The sequence below is a fragment of the Anomalospiza imberbis genome, chromosome 20 (genome assembly GCF_031753505.1).
Source record: "Anomalospiza imberbis isolate Cuckoo-Finch-1a 21T00152 chromosome 20, ASM3175350v1, whole genome shotgun sequence".
In the NCBI taxonomy this organism is placed as follows: Eukaryota; Metazoa; Chordata; class Aves; order Passeriformes; family Viduidae; genus Anomalospiza; species Anomalospiza imberbis.
The window spans coordinates 6,199,722-6,221,022 of NC_089700.1; the positions used below are offsets into that span (position 1 = coordinate 6,199,722).

Sequence of the window (21,301 nt, forward strand, 5' to 3'; positions counted from 1 at the left end):
CACAAAGCCACCTTTGCTTTCCAGTGTCACCCTCAACATCACATGTTCAGTCAGCCTGAAGAACTGTTTATCAAAAATCCCCATTTCCAAACAGCAAGAACCCCCCACAAGAAGGATTAGCAAGGTGCTGTAACAAATCACCTGAAATTCAGATCCTCCAGCAAGAGCCAAAGCCACCATTCTCCTTTTTTGCAATTTTCAACATAAACACATTTTAGTGAAATACACAGGTCCCGTCTCCCTGTCAAACATCAAATTCTTGTACGTGATGATAGCTGGGAGGTGAGAGAAAAGTCACATTAGCTAAGGATTGAACAGCTGAACACAAAGAGAAGGGAACTTGGAACAAAATTCTCTTTGCAATCTCTCAGTCAAATAGATGGAAGTTAAAATATTGAGGGAAAAGCATTGATTTAAAATTTTGAGTTCATTTTTAATTACCAAATCCTAGCACTTCTGGCTCAGGTAACTAAGGAAACCCAAAGCTGGAAAGAATTCCTGATACCAGCACTCTCCAAGGCTTCTCTGTACATTGTAAAAAAGCAAAACCAAGGAACACTCAGTTACAAAACCTTCTCTACAACTCCCTTAAACAATAAACCTCGATTTTTGTTGCAGCTAAGCTCCTGTGGGCTCAGTATCACACAACCCCCCAGCCCGAAAACCATAAAACCACAGTCCTGGCCAGCGTGGGGGGAATTTTTAAGGCATATTTCTGACAACCTGGAAGGCAGAAGCAGATTTAAGGGTCACAGGCCCGTGCTTGATTTCACACATCTTTTAGATCAGCTAGAGATCCTCTATTCCCATCAGTTTATCCTTCACCAGGTTTAAATTGGGAATATTGACATGGAAACACCATGCAAGGGCTCCCAATAATCCAGCTTTGGTGGATGAGGTGGTTAATTCCTTTCAGGAAATAAAAAAGGTCCCAATGGATTCAAAGCAGTGACACCACACAAAGGTTTACTGGCAAAAAAGACACCAGTGAAATGAATTTTATCAGGATCTGGAGAGATGGGAGTGATTCTCTGGGAAAGCTTGGGGAGAGGATATCAGTGAAAGCACACGTTTAAAATGAGTTATTACAGTGATCAGACATTGCAGGCGTTTCTCTCAACAGTACTTTTATGAGACATTTATATATTCAATAATTAAATATAAAATCAAGGATGAGTGTCACAAAACAAGGAAAGAGTAAGGCTTGAAGCCTGGTCAGCCCCCAGACTGCCCCTTCAGTCACTGTGCCTGTCATTTGACCTTTCATTTGACATGCTGCTATCCTCACACATCATAAAGCGTAAGAAAAGTTAATTTTGCAGATTCCTTGCTGAAATCTCAAACCTACTTAGTACAAAAACAGAGGGGGGCAAAAAAAAAAAAAAAAAAAAGGAAAAATTTGCTTGTTAAAAAGCAGAAATGGGAAGAGGAGTTCACAGATATTCTGGACTGACAGAACCAAGGAACAGGGACAATGCAAACAGATTTCAGATTATTACAAAGGTTTTGCTGCCCGTTGTTTACCTGAATGTGATGTGCTGCATTAGTCCTCAGTCAGAATTACTGGCAACATGAAAAAAAAAAAAAAATAGCAGCTGCACACTGATCAAACCCTTGTCCTACCCAGGGAGGGATGAAAATGTGCAGGTAAAAAAGCTGAATGGAACAAGTCACCCATGCCCACATCCACGTGTACTGTACAGGAAGAACATCCTAAATATTGACAGGAGACAGTGATCCTAAAGTTTTCCTTTTCTCTTTCACTTCTACACAGATAGAACAGCACAGAGGAGGACACCACTAGAGCTTTCACCGTGGCCAATGGGAAGATTCTTACAAATATAAAAATGCTTTCCAGCTCTTGGATTGCTTCAGGACATAATCCAGGTGAATGACAAGAATATAATCTCTCCTCGTGGAACAACAGCAAAAAACAACCCCCAAACCCTCAGGGGTTTACACAATTGTCAAACATCCAACCTTGCAGTCCTAAACATCTTAATCCCTGCTACAGCAGAACGTGGCATCACCAAAATAAATGAGCAGTATTCCTGGGATTCTGGTGGTGCCACTGGGATACCTACAAGGAATTTAACTGTAGTAAAATGTGTAACTTGGATTTACATTCAGTGTGTTGGAAGAAGGGAATGTGAAAACCAATCCCTTCATGCTCTATCCTTGCTGGCTGCTCACCCAGGAAGCTTTATTGTTATTACTTCAAGAGGAAAGGAAAGGTGCTGCTAAGAGCCAGAAGGGCAAGGCAATGATCTGGATCATGAAATAAATGCCCTGTTCTTTGGATGAAGTGTGTAAAACATTTTGTTAAAAGCCTCCATGATGAAAACATCAAGAACAGAAAAGGTCTCCTTAAAAATACAGAGCATTTCTGCCTCATCTTTTTAAGTTCAAAGCCTGGGGGAGAAAATGTTTTGCTACAATGCACTACAGGTTTGCTGTCATAAACAGAGATGACAACGCCCTACAGAGCACAGGGCCAGCCACAGACTCCAGACAATTGTCTTTGCTCTAGCTTTCAAGTGGTTTATGCCTCTCTTGTTGTAGAAAAGGAACAGAGACGCTTCTGGAACCTTCACTGCAGAGTCTTTGCCAGTGTCCAGCTTTTGGGCAAAGGGGATCCTGCCAGGCTGCAGTCAGCACCTGGAGGGTCAGGCTGTGAACCCAGTCATGATTCAGAGTCTGAGCCAGAGCTGCTTTCCCGGCTGATCTCGATTTGTAGGGAGGGTAAATGATCCAAGCGACTCTTTTTTTGCCTGGACTGTTCTTTTTCCTTAATGAGAGCACCCCAAACCCTCTGCAGCTCAGAGTCATCTTCCTCTGGAGATGCCACAGAGTTTTCAGCTTTCTCTGGAGTCTTTTCCTGTGTCTTCGGAGCAGACCCCAATCTGGTCCATAGATTACCTAAGCAGATGAAAAACAAACATTAAAAAAAAAACAAAACAGACAAGACAGAGGAAAAAGTCAAGGAACCAATTCTTAAACTCACTGCAACTCTTCAAACCCTTCCTACTCCTCCCACTTCAATATTTGGCATGGAACTGATTATGCTTTGAAGAGTAATTGAAATTAAGCTGCAGGAGATTCAGGGCAGCCTTGGTCATTGTTCCCCACTTGCAGATGATGTTTAATTCACACCTGAAGTGCCCCTGCATTCCTGACATTTGTTTTGGTGCCCACAGTCTGAAAGCAGTCCCTGATCTTCAGTTCACCTCCATAAAAACACTGCTCCCAAAACCCCCCAGCTCCTCCCTACATGCATTTGGATTTCAAAGCCCTGAACAAACATTTGCCAATTTATCCTGAATTTCGTTCAACTTCACCCCTTCGTGGCTTTCTGCTGGAATTTCTCTTGGACTCCAAAACCAAAAGGAAGTGCAGCAGAACATTTTCTGCACACAACTAACCTGATTTCTTCTCTCTGGTGTCAGAGTAGAGGCCTTTCACATCTTGTTTGGGGATTCCCAGCCTGCTGTGCACATCTGAGATTGGTTCTCGACGAGGAGCACAGGTACTGCTTGGAGCTTTGATTTCTGGAGAGTGTGGCCTTTTTCCCAGTCTCTGCCTTACATCTGGGGATATTTTCAGTGATTAAAGTTACAAAAACCAAAAATCCTGTGGCATTTACTCTGCCAACTCAGTTTATGCTCATTCACTATTGAAACTAGACAGATTCTGTTTTTATCTTTTCTTTAGCCTGTTCATTTAAGTCTTTCATACTCAGATTTCCTGGAAATTTCTGCAGGACAATTTAGCCAGATTTCATTTCAGTTTTGGCAATAAATTTGACATCTCATGTTTTCAAGTTGTGCTCTCTCCAAAAGATAAAAACCTAAGTTATCCCATGGCCTGCTGCTTTTCTGGTGTAGCAGCAGTGTGTGTAAATATCCAGCAGAAGGTAAAATTCCATGAAAACTGGTCTGCCTTCAACGATTCTTGTCAGGTAACAGATAACTTGATTTGGAATTTTACCACTGCTTGGCATTTGGCAGAATAAAATAAAAAGAATACTCAAGACATTGATACTTAACCCTTGATGTGAATTTTATATTCTGAAGTCTGCCTGGCTTAGCTGGATGTTCCCAATCTTACAGGAGGCCCAGACAAAAATATGAAGGCAAAGGGAATTTTAGGACCATGTGTCAACTTGTTACATGCCCAAATAGACAGGAGGGGTAAAATACACAAACATAACTTTGACATTTCATTGATACAAAAAGGTATTTTTCACTTATCAGTAAGATAATATTACATATGTCAGAAGCAGCTGAAATTATACACGTTTAAGTCAAATAAATTAGTTATTTATGCTCAGAAATAAATCCTGCCAAATGCAAAAACACCCATCTTCATGTAATACATATTTTTATGTGTATTTTTAAGTGTAATCAGTGTTTCACATTTGATTTTGTGCATGACCTTCCCCGTGTGCTGCTTCTCAGCTGCAGAGAATCTCTGCCTCAAGGAGGGAGCAAATCAAAAAGGACAAAATGGGGGGAAATTGCCACAGGTAAAGAAAATTGATGGAAATCAACGTCACTAAAAAAGCTTTCATTAAAGTGTACTTGATTTTTTTCCCCAAAGCAATTCCCACCTCAATCTCTTAATGAGGACAAACTTTGTGAATGCAGAGTTTATCTGCAGTGGAGCACAGGTGTGAAATAAATATATTTTGGTGACAATTCTGCCCAGCAATGAGTGATAGAATTACCTGATTTGACAGTGCTGTTTGGCTGCCGTGGCCCAGAGTTGTTCTGACGTTTCTCTTCCAACAGGAGCCTCACATCTGCAACTTTCTCCAAGGATCCTTTGCTGCCAATCCTGTTTTTGATGTTGCTGGTGGCTATGCTATCTGCTCGCATGGAATTCCTAAAAAAAATCATAGATTTGATGGCCCCTAAATAAAACTCAATCTAGTATAGTTCTTAAGTCTTCTTATATGGAAAATTACATCACAGAAAATAATAGTATCAGGATTTCTCTGGTGAGAAAAAGAAGTAAAAACAATGCTTAGAAGCTGTTCAAGCCAGAATCCTAAATGTAACAATAATTCCATGAATACCTCAGTATCCATTTCAAAGCATTTAAAAATTGTTGACATTGTAATGAGTATAACCACCCTACTGAAGGGACACATGTTATTTTATTCATCTACAATAGATACAACTTTGGTTAGTAAGCCCATAATGAACATAAATTCCTTTTTGTCATCAACAGTTGAGGGTTATTTTTTTTCTGAGATAAAGAGCAAGGGGCAAAGAGAAAATAGAAAGAGGAGTCAATTTTTCCTGTTAATTATGGTTGTTTCCATAAATTTCTCTTGATTTTACTTCAAGTTTCATTATCATTAATAAGCAAGGACAGATCTGCAGAAGAAGCTGTATTAAAATAATGCTGATTCTATTACAAGCCTAGTTTCTGTATTTCTTGTTAGAATATCTACTACAAAATTATATTAAGAACTGAAAAACAGTTTCAAGTTTGTCTTCAAGCTTCGACAGCTCTGTACTAAATCTGGGAAACCTCTTCACCACTACTTTTAAGGACTAAGAAACTTTTACCTAATATTTTTCAGCTGTGACTCCACCTCATCTGCATACATGGTCATCTTCATGCTTTTTTTGGGCGAGGGGGTGGAAATCATTTTCAGCTCCAGGTCATAGTCCATCTCATCCGAGTCGGAGGCGCTGGCGCTGGATCTCCTGGCGGCGCTGCGCTCCCGCGACTGCCTGAAAGCCTGCAGCTCATCCCGGTACTCCACCACCACCCTGTCATCTTCATCCATGTCCTGATCCTCCTCCTCCTCCTCTTCCTCCTCGATGGGCTCTTCGGGAACATTTACCAAGCCTGCAGCAAAACAAACTCGTTCTGATCAACTGAATTTTAGAAAGTACTTGAAAAGCAAACCTGAAGGAAAATCACCTCGCTGTAATTAGTGATCTCCTACAGATGAGTCTGAAGTTCTTTTAGTTCTTTCTTCTTAAAGAGAGAGAATATTTTGCAGAATATTTTAACTGGAATCAATAAATGGCATAAAATGCCACAGGACAAAGTGTCCCTGGTGTTCACTCCCTCAGAGGCCTGGCCAAGCACAAAGCTGGACACAGTAATTAAAGTACAACTGCCTCTTGTAGAAGGTGCAGTTCTTCCTTCCTGAGCTAAGCACAATTCCCAGGATCTTACAGGGCTTAATGTGCCAGCTGCTGGCTCTGCAAAAATCCTTTCAAGTCCTGCAAGCAGCAATGCCAAAAAGAACACAGGTATCATTATTATGAATTCATCGCAGACACTGATTTAAATAGAAACAATTTCAATTTAGTCATCACCAGCACTCAGACATCTCTTCAGACAGCACTACACGACCAACATGGAAAATCTTCCATGAGATCTGTCACATCCTTGGCTGTATTTTTAACAGGCCAATCACACTGCACTTGTCTCATGTGAGATTTTTATACCCCTTGTTTTTCTACCTTAGGCAGCAGATGAAGATATTCCAGCCTAATTAATAGAATTTTCTCATCTTTGCTGTTCTACATTTAGAGATTGGGAGAATTGACTTAGCAAGTATGACAAATTGCCAAGAAGGCTGAAGAAGTCATTCATCCCTTCTTTTGGCCTGCGATGCCACAGTCCCCATGCCCTAAATTTTATAGAAGAAAAATGTCACATAAAAAACAGCAGCTATTTTGGGAAGCAACGAGCAGAATGAGGTTTCTGCCTCAGGAATTTCCTGTAAACTCTTAAAATGGGATTCAGATTTATTTTTTTAAGAAGACTTCCACACATCCCATGGGATGGGTGAGGCACTGCTCCAGATCCTGCCCAGCCCTCCATGTGCCAGTGTCCCCCCAGGGCTGTCCCAGTGCCACCAGTACCTGAGTGCCGATGTTTATAGGGAGGAGTCAAGCCCACATCGTCCCCAATCAGCGTCCTCTTCTTGATCACATCCCGGTGGATCCGACGGGAATGGTACCTCCTCTTCCTGAAAACCAGAGACAGGGTGACTTTCCTGTCACAGGAACTATGGCTCCTTCATGACCCCTAAATCCTGGATGAAGGATGTGCAATTATCCCCTACTTTAACAGCAGACACGTGTTTATGTCAGAGCTGGTCTGAACATAAACTTTATTTTCATGAGAAAATTCTCTCCTTATAATTCACCTCACATTGCAAAAACATTATTTACACTGAAGCATCTACATAAACTAAATAGAAAATCCACAAATTAAAACAGCTTTAGTTTGTCCAATTACCTGCATGTTCCAATTCCTCTGTCCAATACTCACCAAGAATTGCTAAGAATTCCTTTCATGCCTCCATAATTTGGATTGCCATATTTCATGTAATACTGGCTTCTCCTTGCAGCTCCCAGCTCCTTTTTGTCATCTGCAAAAAACAAATTATAGGAATTTTTCCCTCTTAGAGTATAACTTACAGCACAGCATAAAAATAAATAACCATCCAAAGACAGAAAGTGAGACTGAGTGTGCCTTAAAATTAGAATTACTTCACCCTCCTCCATGAAGGATTCAATTTTGCTTATACCTCTGGAATTTCTCCTACCACCACAGCTTTATTTGTGTCTAGAAACTTAATTCCAGGGAGACTGGGTTTCTACAGATCAGCTTAACAGGGCATTACATCCCCCTGTCACTGCTGGAGTTTCCACTCACCTTCCTCATCACCTTTCTTTTCTAAATGAATGTGCCACTTCCTGCCTGGTCTAGAAATTACATGGATTTTCATTTTATTCAAAAATAAAATGAATATTTAGCAAAAAAATTTTACTAATCCCTCATTGGCTTCTCAAGTTGTATCCATATTTATAAAACGTGGAATTTACTTCTGGAAAAAGGCATCATTCCTGTTCCATGGAATTGGGAAGAATGCCCTGGGGTACAATAATTTTCATACAACTTGAGCTGGATATAATTCACAAAAGAAATGTAGATTTATGGCAAAATCTTAACACATAACAATTAGCAAAAAAATTAAAAAAATCACACTTTTAAATAAGAAGGAGGCACTTTGAGTCATTAATTAGCCAACAAATAAAACTACAACAAGCAGTGAATTGGGGGTGCTTGTGAAGTGACCATTTACCTTTAGTAGCAAATCTCATGAATAGCTTGTTTCCTTTGGCCAGTTTATTGGCAGGGCGAAGGTCATTACGCAGGAGAGAATCCTCTTCTACTTGGGAGAGGGCATCCAACTTTGGGGGCAAAAAAAGGTATTTTGGACTCAAAAATCAAATGACTGTTGAACAAAAATGGGTTGCTTACAGAGAAGCAATCAAGTGATTATGAAGAAAGTCACTTTTCAAATGACGTTCAAATGAACTCTGCTTTATTTTCTTGACAAGCTGATATTAATTTTTAATGTAAATTGTCCTGAAAAATTAAAATATATACTTGTCTTGCTCCATAACATTAACTCAGGTTATTAAATCCAGTAATTGTCAAATGACTCTATGTTACTGACTGAAATGCAGAAAATAAATAGCAAAACTTGGGCACTGAAAACAATTATTTTTTCTTCCTGTTTCATATCTGTATTATTTTATTAACAGGTTCTCATGCCCTCACACAATGATTAAAAACCTTTTTCATTTATAGCTGCTTTACAGAAACTCCAGCGCAGACTTCCATGATGTAGGAGTGTTCACTGAGCCATTCCCAAAGGAAATCCTAATCACACCTACTATACACTCAGGCAGTGAGGATTAAATTGCTGCCAGGACATCACTGCGTGTGCTGATCCCCACAGATCCATGGGCAGCCTAAATCCCATTGGGCTCTAAGCACTTTCCCTGCTGAAAGGTCGCTGCCTTCCATTATTGTTCTTTCATTGCCTCCTCTCAGCAGAAAAGAGAAGCCAGGTTCACTCTTGAACTCTCCAAAATCTATTTTCACAAAGCATTTTACATTGGGATTACCACCACCTGCACTCCCTCTCACTCCCCACCTAATTTATTTTGATAATTAAATTGTGAATTGCAAGCAGAAACGTAAAATGCTGTGAAAACTTCACACCAGCCAGAGCAGAACTTCCACAGCAGAGTTTCCACTTCCCCTCTGTACTGACCTCCACATCACTGGGATTGTCATCCTCAACCTCTCCTTCTTCTGTCTCATCATCAGAGCTTTCCTCCTGTTTTTCTAAGGAAAATAATTGGGGAAAAAAAAAACAACAAAAACAAAACCAAGCTCCATTTTAGTGTGTCAGCTTCATTTGATTTATGATTACCTACATTGTCTGAAATCAGCCTGAAGGTGTTTTCCTTCCTCCTGAGCAGCCTAGGGAATAATCAAAGCAGTGAATGCCTATGGAAAAGTGGAGCACAGTGAAATTCAGAGCTCTGGGCCTGCAGCAGCACATGTGCATCATTAATTTAATTCTTTGAAAGCAAATGAAACTGCACTGCCTGTCAGGATTTAGTGTGTTCAAAATCAGAGATTAGCAAGGCCAAGGCACTAAAGGCACATAAAAGCCTTTCCCTTCCATCTCCTTTTCAAATGCCTGCAAATATCCAATATTAACAGTGTAAACCGGGCTATTAAGCAAAAACTTAGCGGGAGAGAGTAGTAAAAAGGAAAAAAAAAACAACCTTAGTGACTTAATTTTGCTGTGAAATAACTAAACAATAAGTGCATGCTTCCAGAACTGCTAAAATTGTGAGCTGCTTTGATTTCTCAGTTCTTTTTAGCTCAGTGTAAGACAATTCATGCTGGTTTTTTTTCCAAAGCCCCCAAGAAATAAAATATTGTAAAAAAGTAATGACTATGGACAGCTATGAAGTGTGATATGCCAATATCATTTGCAAAGATCTCAAAGTACTTCACAGACCTAAGATTAAAAAATCCTCTCTTTTATATTTCAGAGTTCCTTCTCTTAAATCATCCAACAATAGACTTAAAAACTTAAAATAGAGAGTGGCAGCTGTTCAAAAGATCCTGAAAATACTCCTGAGTGAAAACAAAGCATGATTAACCAAACTGAAACCAAAGAGAGAATTTAAGTAAACAAATTACCCAAATTCAAACCAGAATAATTAAGTTCCATCAGGGAAAGTACTCAGGCATTTTTCTGCCTCACAAATTAGAAGTTTCTCATAGCACAGAGCAATCTTTTGCTTCCCTAAATGTCAAAACAGCCCTGAAATTCCTATCTAAAAAAAGGAATGTAACCAAGCCAGATGACTCCGGGGTATCTGTATGGATGTCACACCTTAAGATGTAATTGAACAATCTGTACTTTCTCTAATATCCCACTTTTCCAGAGGAACAGGAGTAATTCAGATGACAGTTCTTATTTTCAGATGGGGTGCAATGATAATATAATATGCAATTCATAGCAAGCAGAATTAAATAGATATGTTTGAGCTCCATTTAAGCAATGTCCCTAATCTCCAAAAATTCCCTAACAAGTCTTACTTGAAGCTTTATCAACATTAGGCCAAAATTAAAGTCATGTGGCTGGTTGAGGAGCCACTGCTTTGTGGAGAAAAGGAGCAGGAAAAGGGGGTGAATTAGAAGAATCTGTAAGTTTAACAAAGCCTTAAACACCAAATTTCCCAGAAAGGCTTTTGGAAGAACAGCAGATACATAACAGAGAGATTGGCTACAGCATTTTTAAGCAAAATCTATGGAAAAGTTAATAAATATGACTTTTTTTTTTGCTCTGTATCATGTGAAAAAGCACCTCCAACCACAGCACTCACAGCAGCCTAAGAGCAAAACTGTCCTCAGGTAGAAAAATTCTGGTTTTAAACTTCCCCACATAAAAGGAAAATAAATTTACAACCAAGGCAGTCAGGTACCAGAGTGATCACGACACCGACACGTACTTTTGCTGCTCTGCTCTTTTATAACCAACCTTTTAATAACTTCTTTCTTAAAAGGATAACAGCCAAATTTAGAGCTGATACACACCCTGGTGAAGTGATGCACTGTCACGCTGCTGTGAGGGGCACACTTGAAGGATGGTGGTGCACCAAAAAGGGAATTAGAGGTGGCATTTCAAAAATAGGCCATTTTCTCACACCTGCTTTTTGCCCACTTTGCCTGCCTTTGTAGGCACAGCACACTGAGCTATTTCTGTGCACATGGCCCACTATAAATACCAGCTCTCAGTATCAGCCTCATCTAACACGTTTAGTATCGACTGAATTACTGCTTTTGGTCTAGCTCCAACCCACCTTTTAAGAAGCAGCTTCTTCAAAAGGTTTCCAAGATGAAAGCCTTTTTTAAAGTGGCAGAATACATTTACCTGCAACTATATGATAGAAGCTCCTTCAGTAATTTAGGTAATGCAATACCCCAGCAGAAGTTTAAAGTTTCATTGATTTAATGAGATGATGGCTGTATTTGCATATCTCAATCTACCTTTCTTGGTTTTTTCAGCTGTCTTCTCCTTATTGTTTTCTCTGCTCTTTGCTTTCTCCTGATCAGGCAGGGAACTCATATTTATTAGAGCCCGTGTTGCTGTCACTTCATCAAGCCAGACCACATTACCTGGGACAAACAGAAACACAAAACCCAAATGCAGTTGGTGTTGTCAAGCAGTCACATCTCCCCTGCCTTGCTGGAAGGAACTCAATGACAAAAATTTCAGAAATTACAGAAAAAGCCATCAGATGTCTTGGAGGGAAGGTCATATTCTTTAACACACCTGATAAGCTGAATTTGCAGCTTAATGCAAAACACAAGAGTGATCAAACCCCCAAAATCACTGAAATACACAACCATAGATTTGAGAGGCTTCCTGAAAACAGCAAGTCAGGGCACTGGACTGGGGTCAGTGGATCCATGTGTTCCCACACAAATGTGATTAAGGGAGCAGCAGGGGGCAGGGATGAAGCCTGGATCTTTTTCCCCTTTAGCAACTTAACAGAACCTTGGACTTTACTGCAGAATTCTGTTAATGTTTTCCAAAAAGCAGGAAAATAGGGGCAAATAGGAGACTGCTCCAGCACTTTGCACAGATTATAGAGTACACAGGTTCACGATATCATTCAGGATGTGCCTTAAGCATCAGCAGATGGTACTAAAATATAACTTGTAAGGCCAATTAGAAGCATTTCATAGATGTTGAAATTGAAAGAGATAAAACTGCTTAGAAACAGGATTTGAACAAAAGCTTTCTGCAGTTAGTACAAATACAGCAACAAATGTCTCTGTTCTGCTGTTAAGCAGAGTGGATTCTGATATTAAGACTGTACAGTGACCCAAAATAAGAGAATCTCTCTTAAATTACTCAAACGGACAAGAATTACAAGGTGAAGAACACCCAGGTATTAACTTCAACGATTGGTTAATAAATCTACATTTTTTTTCAGTCTGCCTCATCTTCCCATCTCCAAATTTCCAAAACCTTCATCATTTCATGTTCATCAGCTTGAAACTATTATAAAATTGAACACTAAATCCACCTTTGCACACCTTAAGATGTAATTCAGTTGGGAACACTGAAGTTTTTACCACTATGCAAATCTATGATGAAAAGAGAAAGCTTTTTCTTGATATTTTCACCAAGTGTAGCTGACAAGGTAACTCAAACACAGCATGAAAATTCACCATTAGAAAGGATGTGTAATAACCATGACAGGGCATGGTTACAAGGCTGAAGCCTTCATTTTCACATGAATTTACTCATGTAGCATTTAAGAAAACAGACAATCTTAGAAACGAAGCATCAAATAGAGTTAAGCTGTGCATTTCCAAGCTCATGCATCAGCACAGGTCCATCCAGCAGCTCTGTACTGTAATTACCCACCCAGGGCTCATTGGGTTTCACATTTTCTATCAGCTTGTGCCAGTACTTCAAGCTGTCATATACAGTGACTTCAAGGTCACCATCTATTTTGCCTTGCACTGGAGCAGAATTTCTTCAGGGTCCCTCCAGAGAACAAAGGTATTGATTCTCAGATTTTAGCCATGCTTGTCAGTGAGTTTCCAGCTGTTTGCAGCCACATGACAATCTCAGAGTATTCCAGTTCCATTTTCTGTAGCAAAAATCTCTTCTACAGGCTTCAGTGTCAGTGAGGAAAGCTCAACTCATCACCATCTTTGATCCTGCTGATCTCACTCCCCAAAACAGCCCTCACCATGTGTACCCACATTCCTTTTCCAATCTATGGAAATCACACCCAGCTGCCACCTCCTTCCACCCACCCATTTCTCCTGGAGCACGCACTACACAAATATGGCAACAAATCTCCTCCTCCTCCACCCAAAACCATCCCAACCTGCCCAACTGCACAGTTCAATCACCCTCTCTCAGATATATTATTCATGTCAAGATGGAGGCAGCACATAATTTTAGACATTTTTATTTTTCCCCTTAGAGATACAGCTGTGACCAGGTTTAAATAAAAGAGTAAGAATTACAAATACTTTGTTTACTTACATGAGGTGTCATCCAACCACTCAATATGAGCAGGAGGATATTCTTTGAAATAGGCAAAGATGTCCTGGGTGCTCATCTCATCCACACCACAAATGTAAATGGTGTCAAGTCTTACTTTAGGAATTGCTATAAAGAGGAAAAGACACAAAACTGGTACTTATTCTAGGCTTTCAGATTACTAGTATATGAGGTTATAAAGCAAATACTTTAAATAAACTAAAGAGGAACTAATTGAAGTGAAGCATGGCATAGACTATAAGCTAGTTTATTCTTCCACAATGCAAAACTTTCAATAAATTAAGAATTAAAAGAGGTTACAAGCACTGGTAGATACAGAGATTGCACAGCAACCAAACAGCTTGAAAAACATTTTTTTTCCTCTTTGAACACTGCCAAAGTGCTATCATTAAGTACTAAAGAGCCAGAACAAAACAAGGCCCTGCACAAAGCACTTCCACTTGTATCACCTGATGGGGAGCTGTTCCAGGCCACAGCTTAGCAGGTCCAAGCTGCCAGCTGGAAAAAAAGCCTTGAGAACTAACTGGGTGCCAAAAGCACCAATCTGTTGTGCACACATCTCCTGGCTTCTGTTCCAGCTTGCCATGAGCGCAGCTTCACTGTGTGCACAGCACAGAGTCTGATCTCCCTGTGCACAGGACACAGAGTCCTCCACGTGTACCCACACAGTGCTCCAGGGTTTTTACAAAGCATTTAAAGATTCTTAAAGCAGCACCGATCCAGAAGGTGAATCCTGGGAATTTAGCAGTAGTAAATAAGGCACACAAAAAATGTCATCTTTGTGCTGGGGCTGGTAAAACAAGGAGTGAAGTGTCAAGTGTCAAACAGGCTAAAAAACAACGACGTGCAAACGAGAAGGTGGAAAAACCCCAAAGTGATTCCTTTCAGCAGTGATCTGGCAAAACCTCTGGGAATGTAGGAAATATTGCAGGATAAATCAAGTCAAGACACTGTGAGGGAGTAACTGAAGGGATCTTTGCTCCTGACTGCTGGATGAACTTGTACCTTTCTTCATCATGTCCCGGTCCAGGGCCACGTTCCTCTGGGCCAGATTCACCTCAGCCCGAAAATGGAAGCGTTTGGCTCTTTGCTCCTTCTTCTCAATTGCTTCCTGCAAAATGCAAAACAATGCACTCAAACAGGAGTCAGGAGCACTCTCAACAAACTGCACTGAGGATACTTAAAATCTACCAAACAGCAACAATTTATATTAATAATTCTGCTAATTCTGGAGAGACCGATGGGTTTCAGAATGTAGAATTCATTCACAAAAATATTTCTGTGTCACAGAACAGTTTTTGTGTAGGTCCAGCAATGGGAATCAGGATGCATGGGAAACAAGGTGGCTTGGACAGACTCCATCATGGAACAGGAACATTATCCAGTCCTTACTAACATTATCTAGTCCTTAAATAAAGCCCCTCTTCTAAAAGAAGCCTTTCTACCACAGGCAAAATTCATCTTGGAAGATTATATGATTTTTCTCTTGTTTTTTTAATATATACAATAAGTGTGAATTTGTTTCTCTGAGCATGAATTTAACACTGGAGAGCTGGCTCCAGAGAACTTTTTACACTGGCAACTCAGCCTCTTCTAATGTAGATCAAGAGTAACAGCCTGCCTGGAACTTGTGCAATTTTGGGAACTGGCTGAGAAGCTACTTGCACTCCAGATTTTGTTAGGAAGCACTATAGGTTTCTGGATCTTTGGAATATGCAGTGATTCATGCCAGCTGAATCGCCTGAACACCAGACTAAGCCTTTGTCCATGTTGGGAAAGAAAGAAATTAAATGGTTTCACCTCTCCAGTGGCAAAAATGACAAAATGTTGAAGAGCCATAGTACAAAAATTACCTTGGAGGTTACATCTATGCCAGTGATGAAACTTCCAGCTTTGTTTTCATATCTCCTACTGGTGTCCTGAAACAAAGCAAAATGGTGATGAAATCTCAATGAGCACTGAAAGCAACACACTTGTTACACTGAAAAAACCACTTGATCATTCCTACAAGAAATAGATCCTCTTTTCCTTGATTCAAGCTACATCCCTGGACAGAGAGGCACCCTCATGTCAGTGAAAGTAAAAGCACATGAACTGAACGAAACTTTCCTCACTGTAAGGATTCTTACCTTTGACAGAATTTAGTTTCTGTCAGCTGCTGCCAAGCTTTCACTTTCTCAGTAATACAGGAAAAGTCACCAAACATCTTTCCCAAGTAAGACTTGCACAATTTTGGGTTTGGGTATAATTTCCTTGTAAAACATGAGCAGATTTAACAGTGATACCTGACTACTGAAATGTCAGTTTGCAGCTTTTAATCTCATAAAGTGTGAACACCAAGCCACATCCACAATGAAACAACTAACTTTTTATTCCTATCATTATTTCAACCCCAAATTCCAAATATTCCAAATCCCAAGGTGAAACACTTCTGTTTTGATACTGAGAGAGAGTAAAAATGGAGAAGGAGAGGGGAAAAAATTACAAGTTTCCCCTCTGTCAGTCAGGACTGCTGAATTCAGAGAGGGACTAAACCCCACAGCCCCTGGACCAGTGACCCAATTCTGTTCCCTCCATTGTTTGCATCTGTGAAATGGCACCTCTTCATTCCGACACTCTCAACTGGCAGAAGTTTAGAGCTGGAAGAACACCTCCTGCTTTCTTTCGGAGTAAACGTGTTCTTTACACTTGTGCTGCAATAATTACTTTGGCTGAAGGACCATTTCTAGAAGTAGGCTAGTCTCAGTTTAGAAAGACCGAAGAACACACACAATCCAACCGCTTTTCTTAGTAACAGCACCAGAGGTCCTCAAATGGCCAGAGTTACTAGAAATGGAAAAGCAAAGTAAACATGATTTTTATAGTTGAAACCTCACAGTATCTGAGGTTGACTCACGGAGCACAAGGAAGTGCAGCACGATGCTGTCTCTCGGGCCACATGTTGTGTAAAAGCACAAGCACGTTGGTAGACCAGCTAATTAGCTTCCAAAACAATTTTCACCCAAGTTTTGAGAGCAAAAGATTACTTAGGATTTTAGAACTCTGACCCATTTTTAGTTGTTAAACCTAATCCTACTAAAACTTGTACAGAAACAAGCAGCGAGTGGAAAAGGGCAGAAAAACATCGGGAAGGAAACCCTCAGAGCCCGCTCGTCAGAGCCCACCCTCCCAGCTCTGCTATCCCGCGGTCAGCCCCTGGTCCCTGCTCCAGGCATTCCCTGAGATCCCGGCACCAAACGTTCCCTGTACCCCCTTCCCACCCACAGCCTCCTCCACACCCCAACACTGCGCCCCAAAGCCTGCTCTCCACCGCTTCCTTTATTCCGTTCCTTCCCAAGCACATCCCGCCCGCTTCCTTAGGACTCGCCCCCGAGTCCCCTCATATCCCCGCTCCCACATCCCTGCTTTTCCCAAGAATCCCCCCCAAAAGCCCCCACGGAGCGCTCAGACACCCGCACCCGCCGGACGCAGCCCCTCCTCGCCCACACCTCTCGGCCCTCACCGGGATGAGCTCCCGCAGCGAGCGCCTCACAGGGATGGTCTCCAGCTCTCCCTCCTCCACCTCCATGGGCTCGGGCTCGGGGCCGCGCGGCTCCGCCGTGGTCGTGCTCGCCTCCGCCTTCACCGAGATCCGCAGGCCCCGCACGGCCGCCATGGCTCCGCCAGGCCCGCCCAGCGCGGCCAGCGAGACGAGCGCGGGGCGGCACAGAGCGGCGGGGCGGCTCCGAGCGCGGAGAGCGGCCAGGAGCGCCGGGCGGGCGGAGCGCAGCGGCCCCGAGCGCCGCCCGCAGCACGGCACGGCACGGCACGGCACGGCCCGGCACGGCACGGCCCGGCACGGCCCGGCACGGCACGGCACGGCACGGCACAGCCCGGCCCGGCCCGGCCCGGCACGGCCCGGCCCGGCCCGGCCCGGCCCGGCACGGCACGGCACGGCACGGCCCGGGCCGCCCCCCGAGACCGAGCGAACCCTGAGAGCCAGCGGAGCCCCCGAGCCCGGTGCACCCCCTAAGCCCAACGCACCCGGAGCCCAGCGTGAAACCAGCGCACCCCCGGAGCCAAGCGCAACGCGAATCCAGCGCACCCCAAGCCCGGACGGAGCCGGTTCAGGGCCCAGGGGCTCAGGGTGGAGAACGGCCGCAGAGACCGGGCAGAGCGCGGCTGTAGCGGGCCAGAGAGCGGCCCCGCCGTGTCCCCGCGTACCCCCGGCCCCGGGGAAAGGCACACGGAGAGTGGACAAGCAGAGAACTTAAATACTTGCCAAAAAAAAAAAAAAAAAAGTTTTTTTAAACTATCTGAACTCTAATGTTCAATTTTCCCGTCCACATTAGTGGAATGTTACACCTCTGATAAAATCAAACTAACTCTCAGCTCGCAGTTCTCTGCAGTGTTGCATCCCATTGTTCTGAGGCTCAGTTATTCTCTTTGTCCCCTTGTCCCAAGATGTTCAGGTTGTTCCAGGAGAGCAGCCTTGCCTCTTCTTGGCCTAAATAAACCACATGCTTCCACCAGTCCCCATGAGACATTCATTCCCCTAATGACACTAATCAGCTCCATTCCCTCACGCACAGCAGACCAGAGCCCTGTTCTAGCTGAGGAGTTGCTCCTGCCTTGGCATCATTATTTCACACCACAGCTGCCAGGCTACACAGCCACATCCCACTGTCATTGTGTGTTATCATCACACCACTAAGAATTCATATTCTCCAGCTGCAGGACCCTTCCCTCCAGCTCAGGCTGCTCCATGCCTCATTTCTGCACGTTACAAATAAACCCCCTCCAGTCCATCCCCTGGGACACGTAACTTTCCCTCTGAACTGGTGGCACTTCCCAGGAAAATTCAAATTTAGACTTTGTCACAAAGACATTTCCCAGCTGGCAGCATAAAGCCTTAGACAAAATCCAACAGGATCAAGAGACCGTTCTACCCATCACTCACTCCAAGATTATTTACTCTCAAGTCTTCACGCAGAGCCCGTGACACAATGGCTCATGTCACTGTTCACCAAAAGTGCTACATTTGGCACTGACATCCCACAGCAGCACCTGGCAGGAACTTCTGGCACAGGTGACACTTCCAAGCCAGGTGTGAAGCCAGGTTCCAGGCCACATGAGGTGAAGAAAAAGAATAAACAGGACACAGGCACCTCCTGCGAGCAGCTGAGCCTGAACTAATTGTAAGAGGAAACATTTCTGTGGAAGAAATGCTGTTTCTTCAGGTCACAGGGAAAAGAAACCAAGAGATGGAACTTCAGTTTTAGTTTTCTAAGTAAGACACAGTATTGCCATGTGATCTAGCTTGGCAAAGCCAAACCCTTCCAGGAGCAGTTGGGGCAGGGTTATGTGACACCAGGTCACCTTGCACTGCTGTCAGCAGAGTGCAGACGAACCTTGGGCTGACCCAGGTGTTTCCTGATTTTGTTTTAACATCCCTTGGATGTCACCTCAGGCAGAACATCGCTGTACTGCAGCCCTCCACACTTGGCACCTTTTCAAGATTCACTCATTGCACTCAGCAAGAAACTTTCTACTGATTGACTGTGGTTTTAGACACTTGGCCAAAATTTTAGAGCTTCTTAGGAAAAAACAATTTCTGGCCAACTGGTAGGCACAATAAAATCAGGAGAGGGAAACCAAACCTGGTACCAGTGGGCTTTTTACTACCACGTAAGTGAATGAAAATGTTTTAATAGTATTTTGTAATTCCTTTCAGGATCTTGTAATTAACAGTGAATTCTTCAGCATTTCGAGCTGATTTAGTTTTATTCTTCTGAGACAGTGTCCCAGAGCTTTGTTTTTCTTTCACATTCCTCTCTGCAATCCCTCCACCTGTGAACAATCACCTGAATTCTTAAAATGTTAATTGTTTTCAAACTTGTAGGAAGCAGGTTTGGGCAGAAGGGCTCTGAGAGGGTAATAAACTACTGAGGGATGCAGAGTTTAAATAGGGGAGGAAAAAGAAATTTGGGAAAGGCTACCAGTCATTATCAGAAATGCTAAGTAAGGAAAGGCTTTTACAAATAAAGAAGGTGAGAAGGTGACTGTGGAAAAGAAGCTGTGGATAACCTGGAAGTGATCAAGGCCAGGCTGGATGGAGCTCTCAACAACCTGCCCTAGTGGAAGGTGTCCCTGTCCACGGCTCGGGTTCGGACCTGGATGATCTACGAGGTCCCTTCCCATCCAAACTATTCCGAGATCCTATGAAATCATTCCAGCATAAAAACACCCACGGGAGCGATTTAGGGCGGGAGCGTTATTGGTTTCCCGGCTTTGACCACCAGAGCGAGCTCGTGCAACGGGATTCACAATGTGAGCGAAAACCAAAACTAAAACCTGATGGAAAACACCAATTCCCGCAGTTTTGGGATCGGCTGAAAACGGGAGATGGGGATTGGGAAGGAAGGGGAAAAAAGAACAGACTGAGGGCCCTCAAAAAATGAGACTTTTTTTTTTTTGCAGTGGTCTGGCAGGAAGCAGAAAAATGGTGAATTTTGCCCTAAGAAAATATTGGTTGATTTGTTTGTTTGCTTGAGCTCTGTGAACGCTGAACAGAAAGGACACGTGTTCCTGCAGATATGATTTAACTCTCCTGCCGTCCTGGGCTCTCAACAAGGATCTGCAGCTTTTCAAACCTGTGAAAAACCCATGGAAGTGCGTGTGCTATTTCTGCAGCTGGCCAGCAAACCCCACACATCACCACAGACACTGGGACTGGCTTCCAAATGTCTAGGCTCGCTCCTAGCTCCAGTCCATCTGGAGAGAGAACAGCATCAGCAGAGGAAGGACGTTCATTTGTGAGGCTGAAATCAAGCACCTGGTGTTTTCTTATGGATTTGATGAACCACAGGCTCCCCACCTGTAAGGCAGAGTATTTTCTCACTGGGATATTGTGGAGGTTAGTACAACCCAGGTAACCTGACACAGTGCCAGAGTCCCGTGCAGGGGACAGCTACAGGGCCCTGCAAAAAAGCAGGATATTGGATGCAGGGAGGAGCACAGCACCCTCACAGTCAGGGACAGCTGTGCTCTAACATTGTTTATGCAAGTGCTGCCATAGGGAGACCACACAGTTGAAAAAGCACATTCCTTTCTGGAAAAAAGCTCACAGAGCTGAGCAGAGCTGGAGCAGAATTCTACACACATTGACAGATATTACTCTGGCATTTAAGAGATCTTGGAGAAAAGTCTAAAAGTGGTAAATATCGCTTTGTTTTCACAAATAGAACTCTTTAATTTGTGCATGCCCACACACACATGGTTCCTCTGTGGCACCCATGGCTCTTCCCTGTTGCAGACCTCTGTGGCAATGCAGTCAGTGAACTGCCCTGAATAAAACAAAACTTTTTATTTTGCAGGGCTATTTTTAACCCAGAACAGCTCCTTGGCCCAATGTATGTAGTCCCATGAAAAGCAGCTGTGCTGGCACAGCCGTGGGGTGGGAATATGTGGCTGGCAGGGACGATGAGGACACAAGCTGCTGGCACAGCCCTGAAGAAAAACACAGTGAGCTGCAGCCTTTAATGTACAGATGAAAATACACACAACAGAGCTGGAAGGGACCCACAAGGATCATCCAGGCCAACCTCTGGCCCTGCACAGACACCCCAACAATCCCACCCTGTGCATCCCTGAGAGCATTGTCCAAGCACTCCTGGAGCCCTGGCAGCCTCGGGGCCCGTGACCATTCCCTGGGGAGCCTGGGCAGTGCCCAGCAGCCTCTGAGGAAGAACCTTTACCTAAAATCCAACCTGAACCTGCCCTGGCACAGCTCCAGCTCTTCCCTTGAGTCCTGTCCGTGGTCACAGAGCAGAGGTTGGTGCTGCCCCTCAGAAGGATGTTGAAGACCACAACGAGGTC

The 21,301-nt window shown here is 43.1% G+C and overlaps 1 protein-coding gene across 2 annotated transcripts; it reads right to left on the minus strand.

Annotated features, from left to right (window-relative positions):
* Positions 1 to 939: 939 nt before the first annotated feature.
* On the minus strand, positions 940 to 18,076 carry NCBP3 (nuclear cap binding subunit 3). Of its 2 annotated transcripts, none has more exons than XM_068210371.1 (13): positions 17,740 to 18,076; positions 15,298 to 15,363; positions 14,450 to 14,555; positions 13,427 to 13,552; positions 11,404 to 11,532; positions 9,104 to 9,177; positions 8,123 to 8,231; positions 7,306 to 7,405; positions 6,894 to 7,000; positions 5,577 to 5,862; positions 4,727 to 4,884; positions 3,423 to 3,587; positions 940 to 2,919 (listed from the first exon to the last, which is right to left on the minus strand). In XM_068210371.1, the coding sequence occupies exons 1-13, from the start codon at positions 17,770 to 17,772 to the stop codon at positions 2,684 to 2,686; spliced, it is 1,695 nt and encodes a 564-aa protein (XP_068066472.1). In that variant the 5' UTR covers positions 17,773 to 18,076; the 3' UTR covers positions 940 to 2,683. The 2 variants fall into 2 exon arrangements, with proteins under 2 accessions (XP_068066472.1, XP_068066471.1); XM_068210370.1 differs by lacking the exon at positions 17,740 to 18,076 and adding an exon at positions 16,947 to 17,275.
* Positions 18,077 to 21,301: the final 3,225 nt, after the last annotated feature.

Coding starts and splice junctions, on each gene's coding strand:
- NCBP3 (XM_068210370.1), bottom strand. CDS start 17,099: ATGGCGGCCGTGCGGGGCCTGCGGATCTCGGTGAAGGCGGAGGCGAGC. Junction 9,178..11,403: donor AGCTGAAAAAACCAAGAAAG/GTAGATTGAGAT, acceptor TATTTTCCTTAG/AAAAACAGGAGGAAAGCTCT. Junction 5,863..6,893: donor CTATAAACATCGGCACTCAG/GTACTGGTGGCA, acceptor GTTTTGCTGCAG/GCTTGGTAAATGTTCCCGAA.